Genomic DNA, 22944 nt, shown 5'->3' with positions numbered 1-22944 from the left:
CTTTCCTGGCTGAAATAAAGGCTTGAATTGCTTTAAATTCGAAATTATGCAAATATCTATAAAGCAAACTGGGACAGACTTAAAGCTAGTACGGTTAAGCTTGACAACTAATGCATGAGATTTCAGATTGAAAGTCTTTTTGGATTTAAGAGAGGTCATGTTAGACCAAACTGTTCTGAACATCTATGTTACACATCTATGTAATTACATTAGATTACATTATATAAATTACATCTACACCCAACAAAAATATAAACGCAACACCTTTGTTTCTGCTCCGATTTTTCATGAGATGGACTCAAAGATCTAAAATTCATTCCAGATACACAATATTACCATTTCTCTCAAACATTGTGGGCAGTATAAGGTACACCTGTGCACTACTCATGATGTCAGATCAGCATCTTGATGTGGCACACCTGTGAGGTGGGATGGATTATCTCAGCAAAGCAGAAGTGCTCACTATCACACATTTAGACTGATTTGTGAACAATGTTTGAGAGAAATGGTAATATTGTGTATGTGGAATGAATTTTAGATCTTTAAGTCCATCTCATGAAAAATCGGAGCAAAAACAAAGGTGTTGCGTTTATATTTTTGTTGAGTGTATGTAGTGTATTGCTCTATACAGTTTGAGTTGCTCTAATTTGACCATGATTACAGAACGATCATAACACAGATTCTCCAAGTCTCTAGAACTGCTTTAGACAAATAAGCCATTCTTTAAACAGATGTTATGGCATTTGGTGAACTGACACTGATGGTGGGTGAGATGGGTGGTGGTTATGAAGGTCATTGCTCAGTGAGTGCTTGTGGTCTGTGGAAGAAGTAAGGTTTTATGGCATTAATAACTTCAAGACCAATGCCAGACCAAGGCTGCCAAAATCAAGGCACCGGTTTTTACACTTTCTGTGTTATTGTGCCATTAAACTACTTTATCAAAGCATTATCTAGCCTGTCTTGGATTTGCAAAGTGGACAAAATACATCTGGTTCTCCAACGTCATTGTTTTATATTTTATTTTTATTTATTAAAACCTTTTCTGAACAATAAATAAGCAATGGAGTTCTCAAGTTTCATACAAGTGCGATTTAGTGTGCCAAATATGGACATGAAAATAAAGTTTTGTAGCAACATGATTAGTTTGGGTCTGAACTCTTTTATGCAGTTCATGACATCTTCATATACTTTACAGACAGCATCATGTATATCAAAAAGACAAATATAATGGTTCAGTAATCAGTGCAGTGCACAAGACGATGGGAAAATGGTGCAAAACAAACGAGCTGAACAATTTTAACAGTCAATAAAAAGTCTGTTGTTTTTATAGGTTTTAGCTTTAATTAAATTAAAAGGAAAAAAGAGCAAAGCTTTTACAACAGAGCATTTCTTCAATGCTTTGGCGTTTTTTTTTTTTTATCATTCAAAATGTATAAAGTCTTAAGTAAAATGTTTGTGCGATGTGATCGAACTAACAACAGAAACTTTCTCTTTCTCATATGTCAATGATGACGAAGATCTCTGGCTTCTCCTTGTCGTGTATCTGCATGGCCGAGTAGGTAATGGCTTTCACTTCTGTGCCCTGTAAACAGATCATTAATTTCAAAGAAAAACGGTTAGAAATATCCCCTGCCAAGTTGAGCATTCTTGCTTTCTAATGCTTTCTAACTAACATCTTTAACAACGCTCCTGTGCGTTTAGGTCAGACATGTTGGAAATAATGTCTGTAGCAGATCTGTATTTTTCTTTTTGTTACATTTTTTAAGCAAGCATTTTTGTCTTTGATGAATTCTTGTGATGGACGTTACTCACTTGTGGGTGCTTGGCCAGGTTAAACTCTTCACCCCATCTGTAAGACAAGATGTTCAACAGTTTCAGCCCAAACACTTGGCAAGGAATGATTTTTTTCCAACATGAAAAAAACTAGGGAAACATAATAACACTAAATTGTTCTGGGTTTTTTTTTTCAAACACAGCTTCATGGCAGCTGGAGAAAAAAAATATCTTGACTTTACTTGCATTATTCCCTGGCATCTCATGCAATGTCAGAGGATGCAGCAGAACATTTGGTACCATAACAGATAAGTAAATAAAATCTGCATATGAAAAAAAAATGGAATGAAAAACATATCTTTGATCTGTCAAGATAAAGCAAGAACAGTTCATTAATAAAATTTATTATGGTGTTCTGCTGGCCAGTCATGCTGGGTGTGTTGGGTTTAAAGGGTTTCTGAGAAAATCCCCGCTTGAGCTCATGAATCGCACAAATGCAGACATTACGTTGATGATGGATGATGGAGTTGCATTTCGTTCCAAACTACAGTTCCTTTGAGAATCTTTAGTTATGCAAGAGTGAGGAAAACAATCTGGATTGGAACTGATAAAGTCGATACATCTGGTACAACACGGCGCAATCTCATGGGGTCACCATGTGTCAGGGAAAGGAATCGGGAGACAATATATCAAGAACTTTATTAATCCCAGAAGGAAATTGCTTATTCTTGGTGTTACTTACAGTTGTTATCCAGTAGAAAGGAAAAGTAATAAATAAATATACAAATAAATATAAAAAAATAATAATAATAAAATAAAAAATTTGATTAGAATAAAATTGAATAAAATAAAAAGAGTCCTAAAACAGTGAGTACCATATTTCACACTGAACTTTTGAATACCTTAAATAAATACTCTAAATATGACATTATTGCCCAATAAATATGCATTGGTAAATATTGCACAAATGAATACAGTAATCTAATATACCGTATGTATGTAATATTGTATTATTATATGTAATATTGAATAACATATTTTATTGAGATGTAATATTGCAATTATTATAATATTAATACAGGTAAGTAATATTGTCCTATTGTGTTACTGTTACTGTCAGTGAATATCCACATAGTGTGCGACTTATTTCCTTCATACCCTGAGTGAGGGTGGAATGATTTAGTACAAGTAGATGGTTTGTTCTCTCAAATTGGTGCTGGATAACCTCACACCATCTCGTGTGAGGAAAGGCAATTTAGTTAACAAAGAAGACTTTCAGTTTTATGCTTAGAGAGAATTCTTCTGCTTCGGTTTGTGAGGCTCAAAACAAAAGCTTAGGCGTGAAGATTACACAAGCTCTAAACAAAAGCAGCTCCATAAGTGGCATGGGAAAACGAGGATAAAACAAAGCAAAAGTGTGTAAATCATAATGAAGAATTTAGCCTTGATTAAGGGACAAACAATGATGTCACATCATCAAGATACTGTATGAGTGTTCGATAGATTCTACATATTAGTTGTGTCTATTTGGAGCATGTATGAATCAGATTAGGGTGGGAACATTAGATAGCTCAGTGCTAGAGGAGTATGGTCAGGTGATTTCTTCTTGCCATCGTTCAACTGTTCTTCGCTTCCTCAAAGGTTTCTATTCAGCTTTTATCTCCATGCTATAGAAACAGGACAAATAAGCCTCACTTACAGATGTTCTCGGTACTTCTTTCCCCTTTTAATCAATCCTTGTCTTGGCTTTATAGTGCTGAATCCAGGGGGGGAAACACATTATAGTCACTACACCTTGTTAATCAAGCTGCAGATTAAATTTAAAAAACAAAACCAAAGAAACATACAGACTAGTGTACAATCTAGGCCTAAATGACTTCTAAGAGCATCTCTTCTTCTTTTTCTTTCCGCTGTTCCCTTTCAGGGGTCGCCACAGCGAATCATTTGCCTCCATCTAACCCTATCCACTGCATCCTCTTCTCTCACACCAACTAACTTCATGTCCTCTCTCACTGCATCCATAAATCTCCTCTTTGGTCTTCCTCTAGACCTCCTGCCTGGCAGTTCCAACCTCAGCATCCTTCTACCGATATATTCACAATCTCTCCTCTGAACATGTCCAAACCACCTCAATCTGGCCTCTCTGACTTTATCTCCAAAACATCTAACGTGGGTTGTCCCTCTGATGAACTCATTCTTGATCCTATCCATCCTTGTCACTCCCAAAGAGAACCTCAACATCTTCAGCTCTGCTACCTCCAACTCTGCTTCCTGTCTTTTCTTCAGCGCCACTTTCTCTAAGCCTTAGAGCATCGCTGGTCTCACCACTGTCCTGTACACCTTTCCTTTCATTCTCGCTGATACTCTTTTATCGCACAACACACCTGACACTTTTCTCCACCCATTCCAACCTGCCTGTACCCGCCTCTTCATCTCCTTTGAACACTCTCCGTTGCTCTGGACCGTTGACCCTAAGTACTTAAAATCCTGCACCTTCTTTACCTCTGCTCCCTGTAGCCTCACCGATCCTCCTGGGTCCCTCTCATTTACACACATGTATTCCGTCTTGCTGCGGCTAACCTTCATTCCTCTGCTTTCCAGAGCATACCTCCACCTCTCCAAATTTTCCTCCACCTGTTCCCTGCTCTCACTACAGAGCACAATGTCATCTGCAAACATCATAGTCCATGGAGACTCCTGTCTTACCTCATCTGTCATCCTGTCCATCACCAGAGCAAACAAAAAGGGGCTTAGAGCCGATCCTTGATGCAGACCCACCTCCACCTTGAACTCTTCTGTCACCCCTACAGCACATCTCACCACTGTCTTACAGCTTTCATACATGTCCTGCACCACTCTAACATACTTCTCTGCCACTGCAGACTTCCTCATACAATACCACAGCTCCTCTCTTGGCACCCTGTCATACGCTTACTCTAAATCTAAAAAGACACAATGCAACTCCCTGTTACCTTCTCTGTACTTCTCCGCCAGCATCCTCAAAGCAAATACTGCATCTGATGTACTCTTTCTAGGCATAAAACCATATTGCTGCTCACAAATGCTCACCTCTGCCCTTAACCTAGCTTCCACTATTCTTTCCCACAGCTTCATTGTCTGGCTCATTAGCTTTATACCTCTATAATTGCCACAGCTTTTTTTGAGCATCTTCTAAGAGCATCTCCTGTTTCAAAATAACCATGATTATAATTAATCTTAAAAAAAAAAAAAAAAAAGCCTTTGGACTGCTTTTTAACAATCTATTAATCAATAGCAGGACTCAATGAGGTTTAAACAACTAGAAGTGGGAAATGTAATTTCCTCTAAAATGTGATCGTCATCGAAACCATATACTAATTAGGAACTGTAGCCCTTAAAACTCAGATCATTTTAGCCATTATTTGTTTCGCTGTTTCTTAATAAACATACACAGGGCTCAGGATTATGCAGTATAGAGAGACCTATCCTCTTTTTTTTAGCATAAAATAGGCAATATGATAAATTATAATTCAATTCGATTCATCATATTGGCTATTTTATGCTAAAAAAAAAGACGATAGGTCTCTCTATACTCTCTATTGGGTTTTAGGATATGTCATAGAACAAAAGTCATTGTCAAATTTATCCTTTATAAAGGTAACAATAACTTTTGTTCTACGACATATCCTAATACAATAATAATAATAATAATAATAATAATAAAAAATATGAGATAGAACAAGAAACAGATTTGAGGAAATGAGGAAATGTTACTGGTACAGCTCATCTCTTTTCTTTTTTTTCTCTTCAGAATAGACAGGATTGCTGTTGGAACTCATGCTTCCAATCTGGATTTGTGTCAGAGCATTTTAAATGACTAAATAAGTAATAACTCTTCTAATTTAGTGTTTTCTCAAGCCAAACTGTCCAATTTCCTATTAGTGTCAGAAGGGACCATTATCCTTATAAAATCTCTAAAAAAAAGAATGGTACTGGTCTCCTGTCATACTCCCTTCCAGCAATAAATTATTTTTATAAACATATAATTCATTACGATTCTGTGAGCGGGAAGAAGTACTGTATGACCGTTTCACTCTTTGTCACCAAATATATAAATAACCTGAAATATCCCATTTATGTAAGTATCCATCACTTTCATACTTTGTTAAAGCATCTTTGGCAGTAATGACTCAAGTCTGTTTGTGGATGATGCCACAAGCTTGGCACATCTTTCTTTTGGAAAGTTTTTTCTTGGCAGAATCATTCAAGCTCAGTCAGGTTGAACAGGCAGGGTCAGTACAGGCCCAATTTCAGGTCTCTCTCCCGACGCTCTATTGAGATCAGGTCCAGACCTCAGAGTTACAATGAATCCACCCCTGTGATTTCTTGGCATCATGGTCTTGGTGAACTGTAAACCTTCTGTAAAATCCCAGCCTGAGATTCTAAGCAGTCTGGAGAAAATGTTTACTTAGGATAACCTTTATATATATATATATATATATATATATATATATATATATATATATATATTTTTTTTTTTATAATATTATGTTTCTCACAATCTGAGAGTGCTCCACGTGCTTTTTGGCAAAACTTTCAGTCGGCTATTGTGTGTTTTCAATGAGGAATGTAAAGTATTCTGTCTGGGACCTGTACCAAAGAAGTCTGATTGGTGGAGCTGCAGGGATGGCTGTCCTTCTGTAAGTCTGAACTCAGGATCTCATTTATAGTGTCCCATTTGACCACTCTGTCCAAGGCCCTTCACCCCTGACTACTCGGTTTATCTGCAAAGACTGTTAGTAGTTTCAAATCTCTTCCATTTGAGAATGATAAAGGCTATCCTGCTCCTGAATGTTTTGTTTTTTTTTATCCTTCTTCAGGTCTGTGTCTTGTGAGTCTACAGATAAATCCCTCGACCTCATGGATTCGTTTTTTCACTCTGACATACAGCATCCATACAGTGAGACCTCATAAAGACAGGTATGTGCCTTTTTTTAAATAATGTCCATTAAAGTCAGTTAGGCACAGGTTCAGTCCATTCAAGAAGAACCTCAAGGACCACTGACAGAAGTAGGAGGCACAAAACCTCAACCTTAATTTTTTAATTAACCAAAAAAAAAAAAAGAAACAAACACCTGTTTTAACTTTTTTATCATTGTGTGTGGAAAAAAAAGATCTGAATCCATTTTAAGACGAGTGTGAAAAATAACAAAATAAGAAAAAAATTATAAGGCTCTTAAAACTTTCTACCAGGACTGTACATACAGTACCGTACAAAATGAAAAAAAACATTGGCTAACACTGAACAGTAGCCTGTCCGAGCTGTTCTGCTCAAAATCAAAAGACCTCATTGTGTGGGGGAGAGGGATTTAACAATCACGCCTTCTTTTACAGGGAGTTATGCCACAAAAACCTCAGTCTTTCTGTACATGCACGCGTGAACTCACCCGACGGAGCAAATTTTGAAGCGTGTCCTGTCAAAGTGCAGCACTTTAACTTCCTGCAGATGAATAAATAAAAGGGTTAGACCAATTATATATATATATATACACAGAAATAATTTGAAAGAGTCTTAAACCCTTATATATATATATATATCCTGTACAGAGCCATGGGAGGATGCGAGGCTTGGTGCATATTCAGGACAAATCGAGGAACAAGGGGAGTGAGTCCATAGCAGGGCACACAAACACACACACACTTACTGTACACACTATGATAAATTTGGAAAGAGTAATTGGTGTGTCTTTGTACTGTGGGAGGAAATAGGAGCACCCAGAGGAAACCCACCAAGCACCATGAAAACTCCACGTACACAGACCCCAGGCTCTGTCAGGACTGTGATCTCAAACCCTCTACCCTGGAGGTACAAGACCCTCCACCCTGACACCTTAAGGTTCCAATCCTGTCTTTCCGTATATTTTTACTCACTGCTCATATTATCTGTAAAAGATGTCTAACTTTTATTTTAAATACTTTTCTTTAAATAAAAACCCTCATTGATTTGATTGACAGTGTTTTTCCTTGTAGACATATACAGTGGAACCTTGGATTGCAAGCATAATTTGTTCTGGGAGCGTGCTTGTACATCAAAACTCATGTATATCAAAGTGAATTTCCCAAATGAGAAATAATGAAAAGTCAGACGATTCGTTCTACAACACGAAAATATTCATATAAAAATAATGGATACAAAATATAAATGTTAAAAAAAAAAATTATTGAGTAAAATTATACTATTTAAGTATTAGTATTATTTGTACTTTAAAAAGTACAAATAAATCCAGACAGAACAGTGTTTCCGTTTTGTGTGTGCAAGTGCTGGGTATATGTGTGACCCTTTTAAATGATACGCGTAAGGAAAATAAACTTTCACTGCTGTAAAGTAAAAATAAAACAAATTAACCTGCACTTTACCTTTGAAAAGAATTTTTATCAAAACTCGCAATCCAAGGTTCCACTATACTGTAAAAAGTGAGCATTAGGATACATGATCTTAATATGCCATGTGTGTGTGAAATACCCGAGGTATGAAAAAGACATCAGCGCTGAACTTGAAGAGCCAGTCATCTAGAAAGTGAAAAAGAAGCGATTCCAGATCATCACCTGTCCCAACACAGAGAGAAGGGTTATTGTTAAGCTCTAACTGGATCAGGATTTACCAGGATATGCCTCACAGACCAAGTTTTAAATAAACACAACGCTGTCTGGCACAAGGAATGTGTTGGGAGGCCACATGCTGAAAGAGTAAAGTCTGCTTGCTCAGCCCGTGCCTGACTAAACACACACACACACACACACACACACACACACACACCCAAGTGTGTTTTTAGATACAACATTCAGCACTCTACTTCTTATCTAGAAATTCTCGTCTCCAAACTAAGGCCAGGTCTTATCTTCAGGTGTGTATACTAAAGAACTTCTCTTCGGTAAGCTGCTGTAACTAAGGTTAGCTCCTAGCGTCAGCTTGCGTATTTGTCGATATATGACTTATCTGTTTTACCCAGATTTCTAAATAATCTCTTATACCCGTAATAAAAACACTGACCAGAAATGTTTGTTCACCATCATGGGTGAAGCATCCTCTCCAGCCGTAAAGCATGGGCGAGAGGAAATCCATCTAGCTTGGCTCAGAGATTAAAAGAAACTAGAGGTGTGTGTGTGTGCATGTGTGTGTGTGTATGAGAGAGAGAGAGAACATGAATGCAAAGAAGTTACTATTTCAGCAGATCTGTTTTTTGCAGTCAGAAAGAGGTTGACAGTGAACAGACTTAAAAAGACGAGTTAAAGCATTCCGATGGAAAAAAAAAAAATCATAAAGTAGAGGTAGAGGAAATGTCATGCATTCAATTAATCAGTTTAGAAACGGGCGTTTTCCCTGGAATTATGAACTCAAAACATCCAAAGCAAAGCTTTTTTTTATTTTAAAAAATAAATGTTCTATTTCATACTTCTTACCGACTTACTGAAAACGAAAAAAGACTTCATACCAAAACTCCCAGTGAAGAATAAAGTTATTTTATTCAGCGTTGTCGGACTCAAAGCCATGAAACACACTATGCAGTTAATATAACTGGAAGGAAATGAGACTTATGTTCATGTGAAAATATGTAACTGTACAAATCCACAGGGAGACATTTGTGTTTTCAGGGCAAACTTTAAATCAATATTGACGCAGTTTATACGCCGTCTTGCATGTACGTATTCTTTCCTCTGAAATGAAGCCTCGATATAGTGCGTACGTACTGCATCAGCTTTCTTGTCAACAAGTGTCCTTGTGACTCCAAATAAGATCATCTGCTGATCATTATTTCAGCAATGTGACTTAAATACTCCCTGTTTATTCAGATAAGACCTTAATTCAAATTGATTCCTCATGTCATCCCTGGGTAATGTTCTCAGGGATATAAATCTCAAATTATTTCTGTATCTTGCCGTTGGTGCAGGTAGTTAATTTGAAAAAAAAAACAAAAAACGTCCAGCTATGGACAGAAATAATCTCTCTGTAAGTGGGAGTAACCCGTGCAAGTCTGGGATATCTTCACTGCTTCCTTATAATAATATTTTTATTACATATGAATCCACCCTTCCTTTGCTGAAAAAAATCCAGATAATATCAGATTCAGAAAAAAACACTGGGTTGATGGTATTTATTTTTGATGTTATACATATAATACAGAAAATGTTGGTGCTAAATAAACTACTTCTGAAGTTCATGCAAGTGACCAATGTTGAATTTCTTGAATCCCGTTACAGTTCAGACAACGTGCGCTGTACCCTGAATATAATACATCGGTTGAATACAGATGGCGACCAGCTGCAATAATACCTCTGGATGCCCAAAAAAAAAACGTTTGACGGGATCGAGTGGAGGTTTTTGTTTTAAATATTATATTATATATAAAACACTAATGGCTTATTATCGGGGAAATTTCTAATTCATAGAGCCTGCTGTCAGGGCTGTCGCCACTCCTGTTTAACGAACCCTTGGCAGAAAGGATCCTTATGCATAAAGGCATCCAGGGGGTGAAGGCAGGTGGGATGGAGCACTGCATATCATTATATGTAGACGACGTCTGTGTTTCTTTATTTGGGCATTAACATAACCTCTGATTTAAAGGATTTGTTCTCTAAGAACTAATTACCTTTAATGACAAAACGTAAGCAGGATATGAAAAGGTGTTCCTCTTTGCCAAATTTTTTTTTTTTTTTTGTAAGAATTACCATTATTAAAATGAATGTGTTTCCCCGGTCACCTTATTTATTTCAGGGAATACCCTGTTATTTGAATCTTATTTTTTTTAAGGATCTGAATGCAGCCATTAGTAAGTTTAGATAAAATAATAAAAAACCCAGAATTAAATTCACTTTTCTTCTCAAGCCAAAGGCAGGTGAAGGCGGACCTTTGTCTATTATACAGCTTTATTTTTGGGCTGCTCAGATCAAACAAATGCTTAGATGGTTATCGACTGATACAGACTTCCTGTGGGACTGTATGGAATCCTGTGCGTGTGGCATGGGAACATGAACATCTCTTCCATTTATAAATAAATTTTAAGGAGATCTGGCCAACAGTTCAAATTTTTTTGTTATTAAAGATCCCTTTAGCTTATCTCCCATGCAATCCCCAATCATTTTGAAACCTGACCTCCCTGCTTCGTTAGCTAGCGATCTTTGGATCCGGGTAGAAAAGGGTATTTTTAATTTAGCCAGTTTAATAACAGATAATGTTATGTTAAACCTTTCAAAACACTGGATTATCAACTTCCTAGAACAGATTTTTTTTCACATTTTTTTCCAGCTACTTCATTTTATTTCATTATTTCATCTGAAATGAGACAGGGCAAAATCCGCTTGGAACTGTCTGATATTGAGAATCGTCTCCTTGTCCCAGGGACGTTGATGGGTCAGATTTCTTATGTGTGTAGCTTCCTTTTACCAGAAACTTCTTCCTCTTTGAATCCTCTAAGAAAGGTTTGGGGAAAGGGTATGGGCCGATCATTTACTGATGATAAATGGCTCTCTGTATGTGAGGAGGTTTTTACAAATCAACTTTAATCCCTGTGCATGAGCAAAACTTCAAATTCATATCCAGAACATATTTCACCCCTGTATACCAACTCTGAAGATGTGTTTGTCACAAGTGGCTTATATATATATATATATATATATATATATATATATATATATATATATATATATATATATATATATATATACATACACACACTCACCTATAGGATTATTAGGAACACCATACTAATACGAGGTTTGACCCCCCTTTCACTTGCAAAACTGCCTTCATTCTATGTGGCATTGATTCAACAAGGCGCTGAAAGCATTCTTTAAAAATGTTGGCCCATATTGATAGGATAGCATCTTGCAGTTGATGGAGATTTGTGGGATGCACATCCAGAGCAGGGAGCTCCCGTTCCACCACATCCCAAAGATGCTCTATTGGGTTGAGATCTGGTGACTCTGGTGACTGTACTTTAGTACAGTGAACTCATTGTCATGTTCAAGAAACCAATTTAAAATGATTCAAGCTTTGTGACATGGTGCATTATCCTGCTGGAAGTAACCATCAGAGGATGGGTAAATGGTGGTCATAAAGGGATGGACATGGTCAGAAACAGTGCTCAGGTAGCCCGTGGCATTTAAACGATGCCCAATTGGCACTAAGGGGCCTAAAGTGTGCCAAGAAAACATCCCCCACACTATTACACCACCACCAACAGCCTGCACAGTGGTAACAAGGCATTATGGATCCATGTTCTCATTCTGTTTACACCAAATTCTGTTTCTACCATTTGAATGTCTCAACAGAAATCGAGACTCATCAGACCAGGGAACATTTATCCAGTCTTCAACTGTCCAATTTTGGTGAGCTTGTGCAAATTGTAGCCTCTTTTTCCTATTTGTAGTGGAGATGAGTGGTACCCGGTGGGGTCTTCTGTTGTTGTAGCCCATCCGCCTCAAGGTTGTGCGTGTTGTGGCTTCACAAATGCTTTGCTGCATACCTCGGTTGTAACGAGTGGTTATTTCAGTCAAAGTTGCTCTTCTATCAGCTTGAATCAGTCGGCCCATTCTCCTCTGACCTCTAGCATCAACAAGGCATTTTCGCCCACAGGACTGCTGCATACTGGATGTTTTTCCCTTTTCACACCATTCTTTGTAAACCCTAGAAATGGTTGCGCGTGAAAATCCCAGTAACTGAGCAGATTGTGAAATACTCAGACCGGCCCAACAACCATGCCACGCTCAAAATTACTTAAATCACCTTTCTTTCCCATTCTGACATTCAGTTTGGAGTTCAGGAGATTGTCTTGACCAGGACCACACCCCTAAATGCATTGAAGCAACTGCCATGTGATTGGTTGATTAGATAATTGCCTTAATGAGAAATTGTTTTAGCCGATTACACACTGATCTTACCCTGCATCCATCTAAGATCTTAAATCCCAATCCTTTTTTTAAATTGGAGAAACAGATTAACAGTTCGATATTGTACCATGATGTACTTTATCTCTGTATATAATTTGATCAGGTGCAGTGTATTGTGCTCGCGGAGGATACACCTTTTACTTCACACTCTTCTCCCATGGTGGTAGTGAACAATATGTGAGAGAAGAGCGTACTGAAAAACAAGAGAAGGTACTCACACACTCGCGCGCGCACCCCCGGTCCCCCCCCACACACACACACTTTCTCACCCTCTGATTCAACTTCTATTGTGTCAATCGGTTCGACCGTCTCCGTGTCAGTCATGTAGCCAAACATGGCCATTGCACTCTGCTCGAAGGCTTCTTCCAGTGAGTCACCCCAGGAATGCAACCTGAACACATGAATACGCAGACAAAACTTCATATTAGGCAAGGTTCTTAAAGGCAAACTTAAGTATTAGCCCAAAAAAAGGAAACAAACATCATAAGGCAAACACAAGATTAGTCCCCCACAAGATTAGTATCTGGGACGTTCGGCTCAAACCGGGACTTGAGATAACATTCCTGGTGAATGAGGTCGTCACACTGAGGAGACTTCAAGAGAAATCATAAATTAAGGTTAAAGTGAGGTTTAATGTCTACTTATTTCATACTTTATCATTTACATGTCTTTTCTAAATGTTTTTATTGTTTTTATATGCAAAAATATGATTATAGGTTTGTAAATTTATAATATTAGTAAAATTTTGATTGGGTGGTTAGAACACATTATCTGCATTTACATTATTTCCTTTGGGAAAATGCGTTTTGCAATATGAAATTTCGTCTTAAGAACTCTCTCAGTGCGGTGGAATGCTCTCACGTTAATCACGGCTGTACCGCCAATCAGGAGAGTCTTAATGTGATGACTAACGACTATTTAATTAGGGAGAAAATCAGGGGGAAAAAAAAACTTAACTGTACCTTGACGGTATTCAAACACTAGTAAAATGCTGAAATAAGTGCATTGGTGTATCAGGGGATTATATAGAGAAATAAAGGAAGTTTTAAACTTATAATTGAGCTCTGGTATTCTATGCAATTAAAAGTCCCGGTTTGACTTGAACGCCCCTTGTAAACATTTTGTATCGCACAGGTTTGTGTATTCACAAAGCCAATTAGCTTTTCTCCTTTTTTTACTTTTATAAATAACCAATTTCAATTATGATTGACATTAAATTAAAATATTATTGACCTGTTTCTGTGTTATTAAATATTACAATCCAGACTCTTGGCAAACCCATATTTTGATAAATATCGTTATTCGAGTCGTAATACTTTCCAGAAACTAACAGCAAGGAAGCGTTCACTTACTGGACATCCGCTGTGTGGTCCAGATCTAAAAAAATAAATCAAAAAATTAAAAAAACAGTCACACAGATGTGTTACACATGATTCTCTTTTTAACACTTTACAATGAGCCACAGGAGGGTCTCGTATGATGAATGAATAAATGAATAAATAATTTGTCATGGAAGAATATGTAATAGCATATGCTGTTGACTCACCCACCCAAACCAATGGCATAATAAACCCAAGTGGGATGATTTAATCCGGGTGAGAAATAAATGTCCTGCCCTACTGACTTATAACACCAAAAACCAATGTTTTAAATAATTACTCACACACACACACACACTCACACTGCAAGTCATTTCTGACTGAATGCTTTCCATTATTTATCTAGTTGACTCAGTGCTTACATGGAACATATGACAGTATAAGAAAGGACCCCTGTTACTTTCCAGCAAGGGGCAATCCCGGGTCATTCCCCTTTACTACTCTCCTTATTTACTGCAAACGGGGATGAGACGATATTATTAGGGGCCAAGCACTGATTCATCTTCTTGCTAAACATATATACAGGTGAATATCAATTTTGTAGTCATTCTAGTTCCATCGCCAGGTTGAATTTTCACTCATTTCTTGCGCATATATTCATCCCCATAAAACCAGCTGACATGTGGGTTTAACAAATATTTTGTCTGTGGCACGCCAAGACACATGGCACCAAGACCACCAAACAGGAAAAATACTAAAATCTCCTCAATGGTTTGTTGCTTTAAGTTTGCATGTTCTCCCCGTGCTTGGTGGGTTTCCTCAGGATACTCCGGTTTCCTCTCACAGTCCAAAGACATGCAGATTAGGCTAACTGGTGTTCCACAATCGCCCGTAGTTTGCATGTGTGTGTGCCCTGCGATGGATTGGCAACCCGTGCCAATCTTGTGCCCCAAGTCTCCTGGGACAGACCCCAGACGGGTTAAATGCTCCACGACGGAGGGTTAAAAGCGGTATGGACTACGAGTGAGTGAGTGAGTGAGTGAGTGAGCTTTAGCGGTACCGTGCATCGAACATGAAGCTGCGATTCCTGACCATGTGACCATGAGGAGCCAATCAAATTACAGTACATAAAAATTCAGATGTGATTCTAGTTAATACTTTTGTAGGTTAGAGAAATCCCAACCTGGTTTCTTTCCACTGGTCCACTAGGGGGCGACACCGTGACGGTCCGAATTACAGATTTTCAAGTCGGTTTAGATTAGATTCGATTAAATTTTATTGTCACTTTGCAAAGTACACGTACAGAGTCATGTTGTGAGACTTGAACAGAAACAAAAACAGCAGCAAAAGTTTTACATAAAACTTTCACATGGCATTGAGGGGCGGCACAAGAAATCTGGACAATGGACACTTGGTAGTGCTATTAAACATCGCACAAATAAATAACTTATTTTATTTCTCCATTTATTCATTATTTGTTGTGTGGCAAGCAGAGCGCATCATCCGCACCGAGCTCCCTGACCTGCACTCGATCTACAGCAGGCGGTGCTGGACCAAGGCCAGGAAGATCGTGAAGGACCTCAGCCACCCCAACAATGGACTGTTCTCTCTGTTGAGGTCAGGAAAGCGATTCCGCTCCCTGAAGGTCAACACAGAGAGACTGAGGAGGAGCTTCTTCCCACAGCCAATACGGTTTCTTAATCAGTACACCACACAGTACCGACCCACACATATGGTTTTTACACTCACTCTGGACATTCAGGACATCCGTTTACACAAGTGGCCACTGCACAATTACACTCTGTGGTCATCAAATTACAAATACAAGCCACTTTAAATAAATTCCTTTAAGCATATTTGCACGCACAAGACACTTTAAATATGTGGATTGCACAACCCTGGACATTACCATTTTCTTTTTACCATATATTCTAACCTTATTCCACAAAAATGACAAAAATCAATACCTACTTTGTACAGCTGTTTTCTCTTTGTTCTATATTTCCTCATATATTTTCCATATTGTGTATTTTGTTGTACAGTTATTTTATTTTTAACTTTCATTTTATATTTTCTTTTATTCTTCTAGTTAAATTTACCTGTTATTTTATTTTTCATATTTATTTTAAGGTCACGAGCAGTTGTCCAAGCATTTCACTGCATATCGTACTGTGTATGACTGTGTATGTGACAAATAAAATTGGTCCCCAGCCCTGGTCTCATCAGTGTTACAGTGGCTTTTAAATGCATAGGTGCTAATCTAATCAGCCTGACAGTATCGCCCAAACCTTTACATTATCATAGAGACAAAGGCCCAGCCTGGCCTTGAGATTAGCATTCACGTTAACTTTGGGACCCAACCCAGTGGTCAGGAAGTACATAAAGACAAAAGGTTAATGTCTCTGACACCTGGGCTACCAGACTTGATCTTCTTAGAATCTCACCAACTTTTCCTTAAAATGTAAAACCCAATGTATAGAACGCTTTCAGTTTATATACTTTTACGTTGGAAGCTAGATTTAACATTTTATAAATTTGTAATCCTTCAACACACACTTTGCAATATTATAACCACTGAGACATTGAAGTGAACTCTTCTTTGTGTCATTTTGGTAAAGAAAACCTTTTTCATTTGTTGTCAGTGTTAAATATATATATATATATATATATATATATATATATATATATATATATATATATATATTTATATATTATGGCAAGCCGTTTAGGAAAATATTCATGAAAGAATCAAATGAATATATTGAATGAAACGTCTGAATATATTGATTAAAACATGACGTCATCGAAACACAGCGCCATCCTTCGGAAGGATGAGTGATTCAGCGAGAAACTTAGTTGCTGCGATTCTGAGAAATGAAGAGATGGTCAACGCGTTAGTGAGTGCGTGTACGGGCCCAAAGTGGTGCCGTAAGACACTCAATAACAGATCTCCACATTCGAATACATTTAAACCCAGCACAGGCTGTTACATTTACATTTAGGCATTTGGCAGACGCTCTTATCCAGAGCGACTTACATTTTTATCTCATTACACATCTGAGCAGTTGAGGGTTAAGGGCCGCGCTCAAGGGCCCAACAGTGCCTCATGCCTAACTTGGTGGTAGTGGGGATTGAACCTGGGATCTTCCGAACCGTGGTCCAATGCCCTAACCACTGTGGCTACCCCTACCTGTTATTACTTTTTCCTCCATAATGTGTCACAGCCGCGTTTGGTTTCCCCAGTTGTATTTAAGCGCAGCATTTCGTCATGAAGTAGGCTGTTACGGTCAATTTCTTTGTGGCTTGCTCTAATAAATTTCGCCCTCTGTGAATGTTCTTGGCTACGAGCTCGCCTTATGCCTAATTCTGTTGTTTGCACATCAACTGGACTCTTAAATGTTTCGGCTTGATTGCCTTTGTTTTTGGTTTAAATACGAATCAGTGAGTGTAACCGTCTTCACTCTCGCTACCAAACATCACTTTATACAACACTAGAGTAAGTACTCGGACGGGGAAACAAAGAGGAAATGAACTTTGGGCCGTACACGCACTCACTAACATGTTGACCATCTCTTCATTTCTTAGAATCGTAGCAACCAAGTTTCTCGCGGACTCAAGTAGGGATAACTGCAGGCTGGAGCAATAAGCGTGCCGAAAGGAAGGGGCGTGCCGAAAGGTTCCTTATTGGTAATTGTTCGTTTAATTGTTGTCAACAGACACATATTACTGTGAGACGAAACACGGGCAGGTTTTCCCTCGAAGTAAGGCTTGGCAGTTCGTATCGGTGTCCGTTTTGCACTACAGATGTTTTTAGGCCTCGTCATTTTATTCTGACCGAGAGTTTGAAGGATTCTGTTCCACTAGAGCATAAATGAATGAGCAGATTGAGTGTACAGGTTGGGTGGAGTACACTCTTAAACGGAGCAGCTCTGCCTCTAAATAAAATGTTTTATTGGCTAAAATTGTGTCTGTTTACTGAATAAGTGCCACTTCAAAGGTTACTAAACTGTACCCATCCTCCTTTTTATTGTGGTGTTTTATGAACCATATTTGTCCTTATCAGGCAATGTCAAAGTCAACGTTATAGTCAATTCTGCTACATGTACAGTGCATACATATAGAGAATTGAAATCACGTTTCTCTCAACCCTTGTTACAAATAACACTGAAAAAAATTAAATAAACCTAAAAAAAAAAAAAAAAACTTAAATAACACAAACTTGGAGAACAACAGAGGTATGAGTTACTGTTCTGCAAAAAGGGACAGTTTACAACACAGAAGGCTGATATGGTGAAAAACTGAACAGTGCAACAACAATAGTGCAAGTGTGTTTATTTTAGTTGATTAAAGTGACATTATAAAGAGCAATATAAAACATTAAACAAGAATGTTTTTAGTTTTTATGCAGTTTTAGTAAAACTACAGAAAAACAGCTGTCAGTTCAAAACATTCTGAATGACTAATTCTGTAACTTTTTTTGGTCTTGTTTAACCAATACAAAGTTAATAGTTTTCCAAAAATATTAAAATTACATTAAAATCTTATGAACAGCTTGTGGCACTATATTCTTTTAAATAATTGTCATTTAATTTTGATTATGGGTTTAATACAGTTAAGGCTAGAAGGAATACAGCTCGAGCTCTATTGGGCATGCGCACATCAATCTAACGTTATTTTTCTCTCACTATGCAACAATAAAACCTTTTTTATTACAGAAAGGATTAGTTTTAGACGTGAAAAATGATCCAATAGGTATAACAATTCATTTCACTGTTAGTGTCCAGTCGGAGTTATATATCCCTTTTAGCCACGCCCATGACTCAAACGCGCGAGGATGAAGTCAGTAACCCGTGGCAACGCAGTAGAAAGGAATATTTGTAATATCGATATACAGGAAAAGAATGGAATTTTAATATAGAAGATTATGTTGGCTGCATTATTTAAACGCATTAGAAAGAACAATAGCGTTTAATATTAGCCTTTAAACAGGCAACAATCAATCATAAAGAGCTTTTGACACGCCCCTTACCTTACGGCACGCCCCCTACCTTTCGGCACGCCCATTACTCCGTTCTGCAGCTCCCCTGTCTCCGCGGACTCGCTCATTCTTTCTAAAGATGGCGCTGTGTTTTGATGACGTCATGTTTCAATCAATATATTCAGACTTTTCATTCAATATATATAGAGTTTTCATTCGATTCTCTCATTAATATTTTCCTAAACGGCTTGCCATATATATCCCATTTTTTGTTAAGTTTGCACTGCTTTTCTTGTTTGTAATGAAACTTATTATTTTTTTTTAAAGGTTATTACTTTTTTATTTCATTGCATATGAGTCAGAATAAAGAGTCAGATCAAAGAGTCGACTCGACAAACGACCGAGACCGGGTTTTTTTTAACCCACTTATTTGCTGACATATGCGGGTTAGATCAAACGACTCATTTCATTTCAAGGGCGTGGATAGCTCATGCTATTATAATAACCAAGAGTTAAATATTTTTAATTCATGAATCGTGAAACATGTTTGTGAAATGATTGAAATTCATATAAACCTGCCTACCTGTAATACATACCGCAAATGAAACTTAAAGTTTCACCAATCTGGCAACCCTGATGTTTATCCAAATAACCAAGTCCAAAATAACCCATGAAATCTTCCCCACTTACATTCATATTTCTTGTTGATGGCTGGATATTTAGCTTTTATCGCCTTCTGAGCGGCTGTTAGGTCGAGCTCTCGATCGTTCATTCTTCTAAAAAAAGAATACAGTATATATATATATATAACTTAAATTCGCAATTCCGGAGCTGGACTTCCTGAATAACGCATGTGTACACTTCCGTAATGTGAAGCACGCGTCAAAAACGAACTTTAGTATTTTATAAAGTAAAAGTCATAAAGTTTATAAGGTTTTTTTGCTTGACGTTTGAACGCATGACTTTTACTTTATAAAATACTAAAGTTCGTTTTTGACGCGTGCTTCATATATAATTTTATTTTCATTATAAACCTATATGAGTGGGAAATGACAGAATTTCGTCAGTAGGAATTAACACTGATTGGTGACTGCTCAAGTGACAAATAGTCATGCTACCGTAAATGCTGACACACATCAATGTCACGTCCTGACCACAATTCCAGCAACTAACATTCACTACACTGGAATCTGACTGGATCTGACTGGAAATGTCCCAGATAGTAATCTCCCCATTGTATATTTTGCTTTTACTTTTAACCCTGGAGCACCCCTGGGGTCATATTTGACCCAGACATTTACTTCACCGTTATATTCAACCCAATCACCAAAGTAACGATTTCTTTTTGCATTACAACCCAGTGTGCCCTATGTGAACCCATAACACTTACATCTAGTGGTAACTGACTGAACTAACCTGATTTTTTATCACATCAATCATGGCTGCTACTGTGGTAAACCTTTTTGCAGGTCTGTTCATTTTACATGTTTTTTGATTGGTTGGCATGTTTGATGCCAGTGTTTTTAGTTCCTGCCCTAGAGCAAAAATTTATGTGCATAGTGATTGATGAAAAGTTAAAATCAATAAATATATTTTGAAATGAGAAAATTTATGTCATGAGTGGACGTAACCAGTTGGTAAAACATACTGGACATCCCAAGGGGTCATATATGGACCATGTCATTACATGTAGTAGGAAAGGGTTAATTTAAAAAAAACAACTGTTTTAGGATTCACTGGGTCTGTATCATCATTTCAGCCAAAGGAGATAGATTTCCTATTAGGATAAGGTGGTCTGGGTTTTCCAGGGTTAAACTGTTTTTTTTTTGTTTGTTTGTTTTGAGTCAAAATGTCACAATGGATAAATGAGCGGATATTACAGTAGATTAATCATCAACTCCTGATTAAAGAATTTCATCCTGGACTTTCAGTATTAAGTAAATGTTTGCATATGACTGTTCATGACTGTGATAAAAACTGGCAGTGAGTTGTAGAGACAGCAAAAGCAGTTCTACACATATACTGTATTTTGAGGAATATACTCTAAAGCGGCCCGTCACAACTATTGGCACCCCTGAATAAAATGTGTTCTTAGGCCGCTAATAGATTCATTTTTTATTTAAACAATATCGAACCACAAAGAAAAATCCAACCTTTAATTGAAAAAAGTACAATAATTCAATAGGAAAAAAAATCTTACATTGGGATTTATTTATTTATTTTTTTTACATGAAATCATATGTGCCACAATTATTTGCACCCCTGATGTTAAAACTTTATATTGTCTATATTGTTTAAATTTAAAAAAATGAATAACATTTCACAAGATTGGAGAATACAGAGAGCGGGATCTTTGACCATTCTTCTTTGCCCAATCTGCTAGATCATCCAGAGTCTTGGATCCACATTTATGCACTCTCCTCTTCAGCTCACCTCACAGGTTTTCAATTGAGTTGAGGTCTGGAAACTGGGATGGCCACGAGAGGAGCTTGATTTTGTGTCTGCTGAACCATTTTTGTGTAGATTTGTCCCAGTACCACTTAACAACCCCCAGACGTTTATGTTTGTGATTGTAGATAAGAAGAGGCTTATTCCTTACATGCCTCCTGAACATCTTGTTGGATTCTGCTGACTGTAGATATGGGTGAGTTTAGGTGAGTGGCTGTTTTCTTGTAGACATTGCCTGATTTATGAAGGTCGACACACATCTGCCTTGCTTGAATGGGGTGTTCTCTTGTCTTCCCCATGTTAAATAAGACAAATAGGCCTCTGTGTCACGTCATAATTATACCACTGAGAAACAGGAAGTCATGAATAATTAATTGAGCGTTTCCAAATACAAACAAAAGCTAGAGTAAAAAAATACAAAAATGCTTCAATTACATTAATTTAATTGAAATTGTTAGGGGTGCCAATAATTTTATTTTAAAAGAATTATTAATTAAATAGTTTTTTAGTCATGAATTTTTTTTATTTGAGTTAAAGTTTAGCTTTTTTTTTTCAATTTTTAGTGTTAAATGCTTCTGCAGTAAAAATTGAATTATTAGAAGTTTAAAAACACATCTTAAGCAAAGGTGGAGTATTCTGCATATGAATCTGCATATGAACTTGAGTAACTTCCAATTCTTAATCCACAGGGTTTAATATGATGTTAGCCCCGCCCCCTTTGCAGCTATAACAGCTTCAACTCTTCTGGAAAGGCTTACTGCAAGGTTTAGGAGTGTGTTCATGGGAAACTTTCACCATTCAGTCAGAAGCGGCTTTTTTGAGGTCAGACACTGATATATTAGCTAGTTCACTTTTAAGTATGCCTTGCATAATTCTTTTTGGCAAAACAACCCGCCCTTCCACACACACACACAAGAAATAGCTGTATCTGTAAGTAAACGCAGATGTTATGACAATTCCTCTCTTTCTCTCTCTCTGAAAAATCCTCAACCTATGTTTTTATAATTTTCTTATGGTTCAGAATGCAATGTGTGACATTAACTGCCACTGTCCATGATGCCCATTTTCCCTTCCTGACTTGGACCCTAAAAGATCCTGAGTCCACTGAGAGAAGCAGAGAGCGCTACTGAGGAAAATGGACACTTCACTGTGTTATTGAACACCATCAGATCACCTTACATTTGTTCTCTCCATCTTCAATGCTCTAGTCATGTGACTGCTGACATCACAAATCAGTTACTAGAAGAACTTGGAAAGGTCCTTTCTGTTTTGCCTGCAGTGGTACATTTCTGGCCATTTCAGACACTATCCGGATAAAATAGAAAAGCTCTCCTTTCAGATGAGTTCCATGCCTCCAAGAGATGCTGTAGACCAGGACGTACAGTGCATTGGAGGTCAGCTACACTACAAATCTCCTGACATCATGTGGGAGATAAATGAAAACAAAAACAGGCAGTACTTCGACCCACAACATCCCACTCTTGGAACTTGGACATTCGC

The 22944-nt window shown here is 37.6% G+C and overlaps 1 protein-coding gene and 1 long non-coding RNA gene across 2 annotated transcripts; one reads left to right on the top strand and one right to left on the bottom strand.

Moving 5' to 3' along the window:
- Nucleotides 1–1002: 1002 nt before the first annotated feature.
- Nucleotides 1003–19865, bottom strand: zbtb8os (zinc finger and BTB domain containing 8 opposite strand). The gene is made up of 7 exons (XM_053502314.1): nucleotides 19687–19865; nucleotides 14052–14076; nucleotides 12969–13090; nucleotides 8276–8358; nucleotides 7200–7252; nucleotides 1813–1849; nucleotides 1003–1582 (listed from the first exon to the last, which is right to left on the bottom strand). Exons 1-7 carry the CDS (start codon nucleotides 19766–19768, stop codon nucleotides 1496–1498), a joined length of 489 nt encoding a protein of 162 aa, XP_053358289.1. The 5' UTR covers nucleotides 19769–19865; the 3' UTR covers nucleotides 1003–1495.
- Nucleotides 6330–8261, top strand: LOC128529022 (uncharacterized). The gene is made up of 3 exons (XR_008361006.1): nucleotides 6330–6732; nucleotides 7147–7274; nucleotides 7360–8261. It is a non-coding gene; the product is annotated as an uncharacterized LOC128529022 (long non-coding RNA).
- Nucleotides 19866–22944: the final 3079 nt, after the last annotated feature.

This window comes from Clarias gariepinus, chromosome 8, assembly GCF_024256425.1.
Source record: "Clarias gariepinus isolate MV-2021 ecotype Netherlands chromosome 8, CGAR_prim_01v2, whole genome shotgun sequence".
Taxonomy (NCBI): Eukaryota; Metazoa; Chordata; class Actinopteri; order Siluriformes; family Clariidae; genus Clarias; species Clarias gariepinus.
This window is presented reverse-complemented; position numbering and strand designations above follow the sequence as displayed.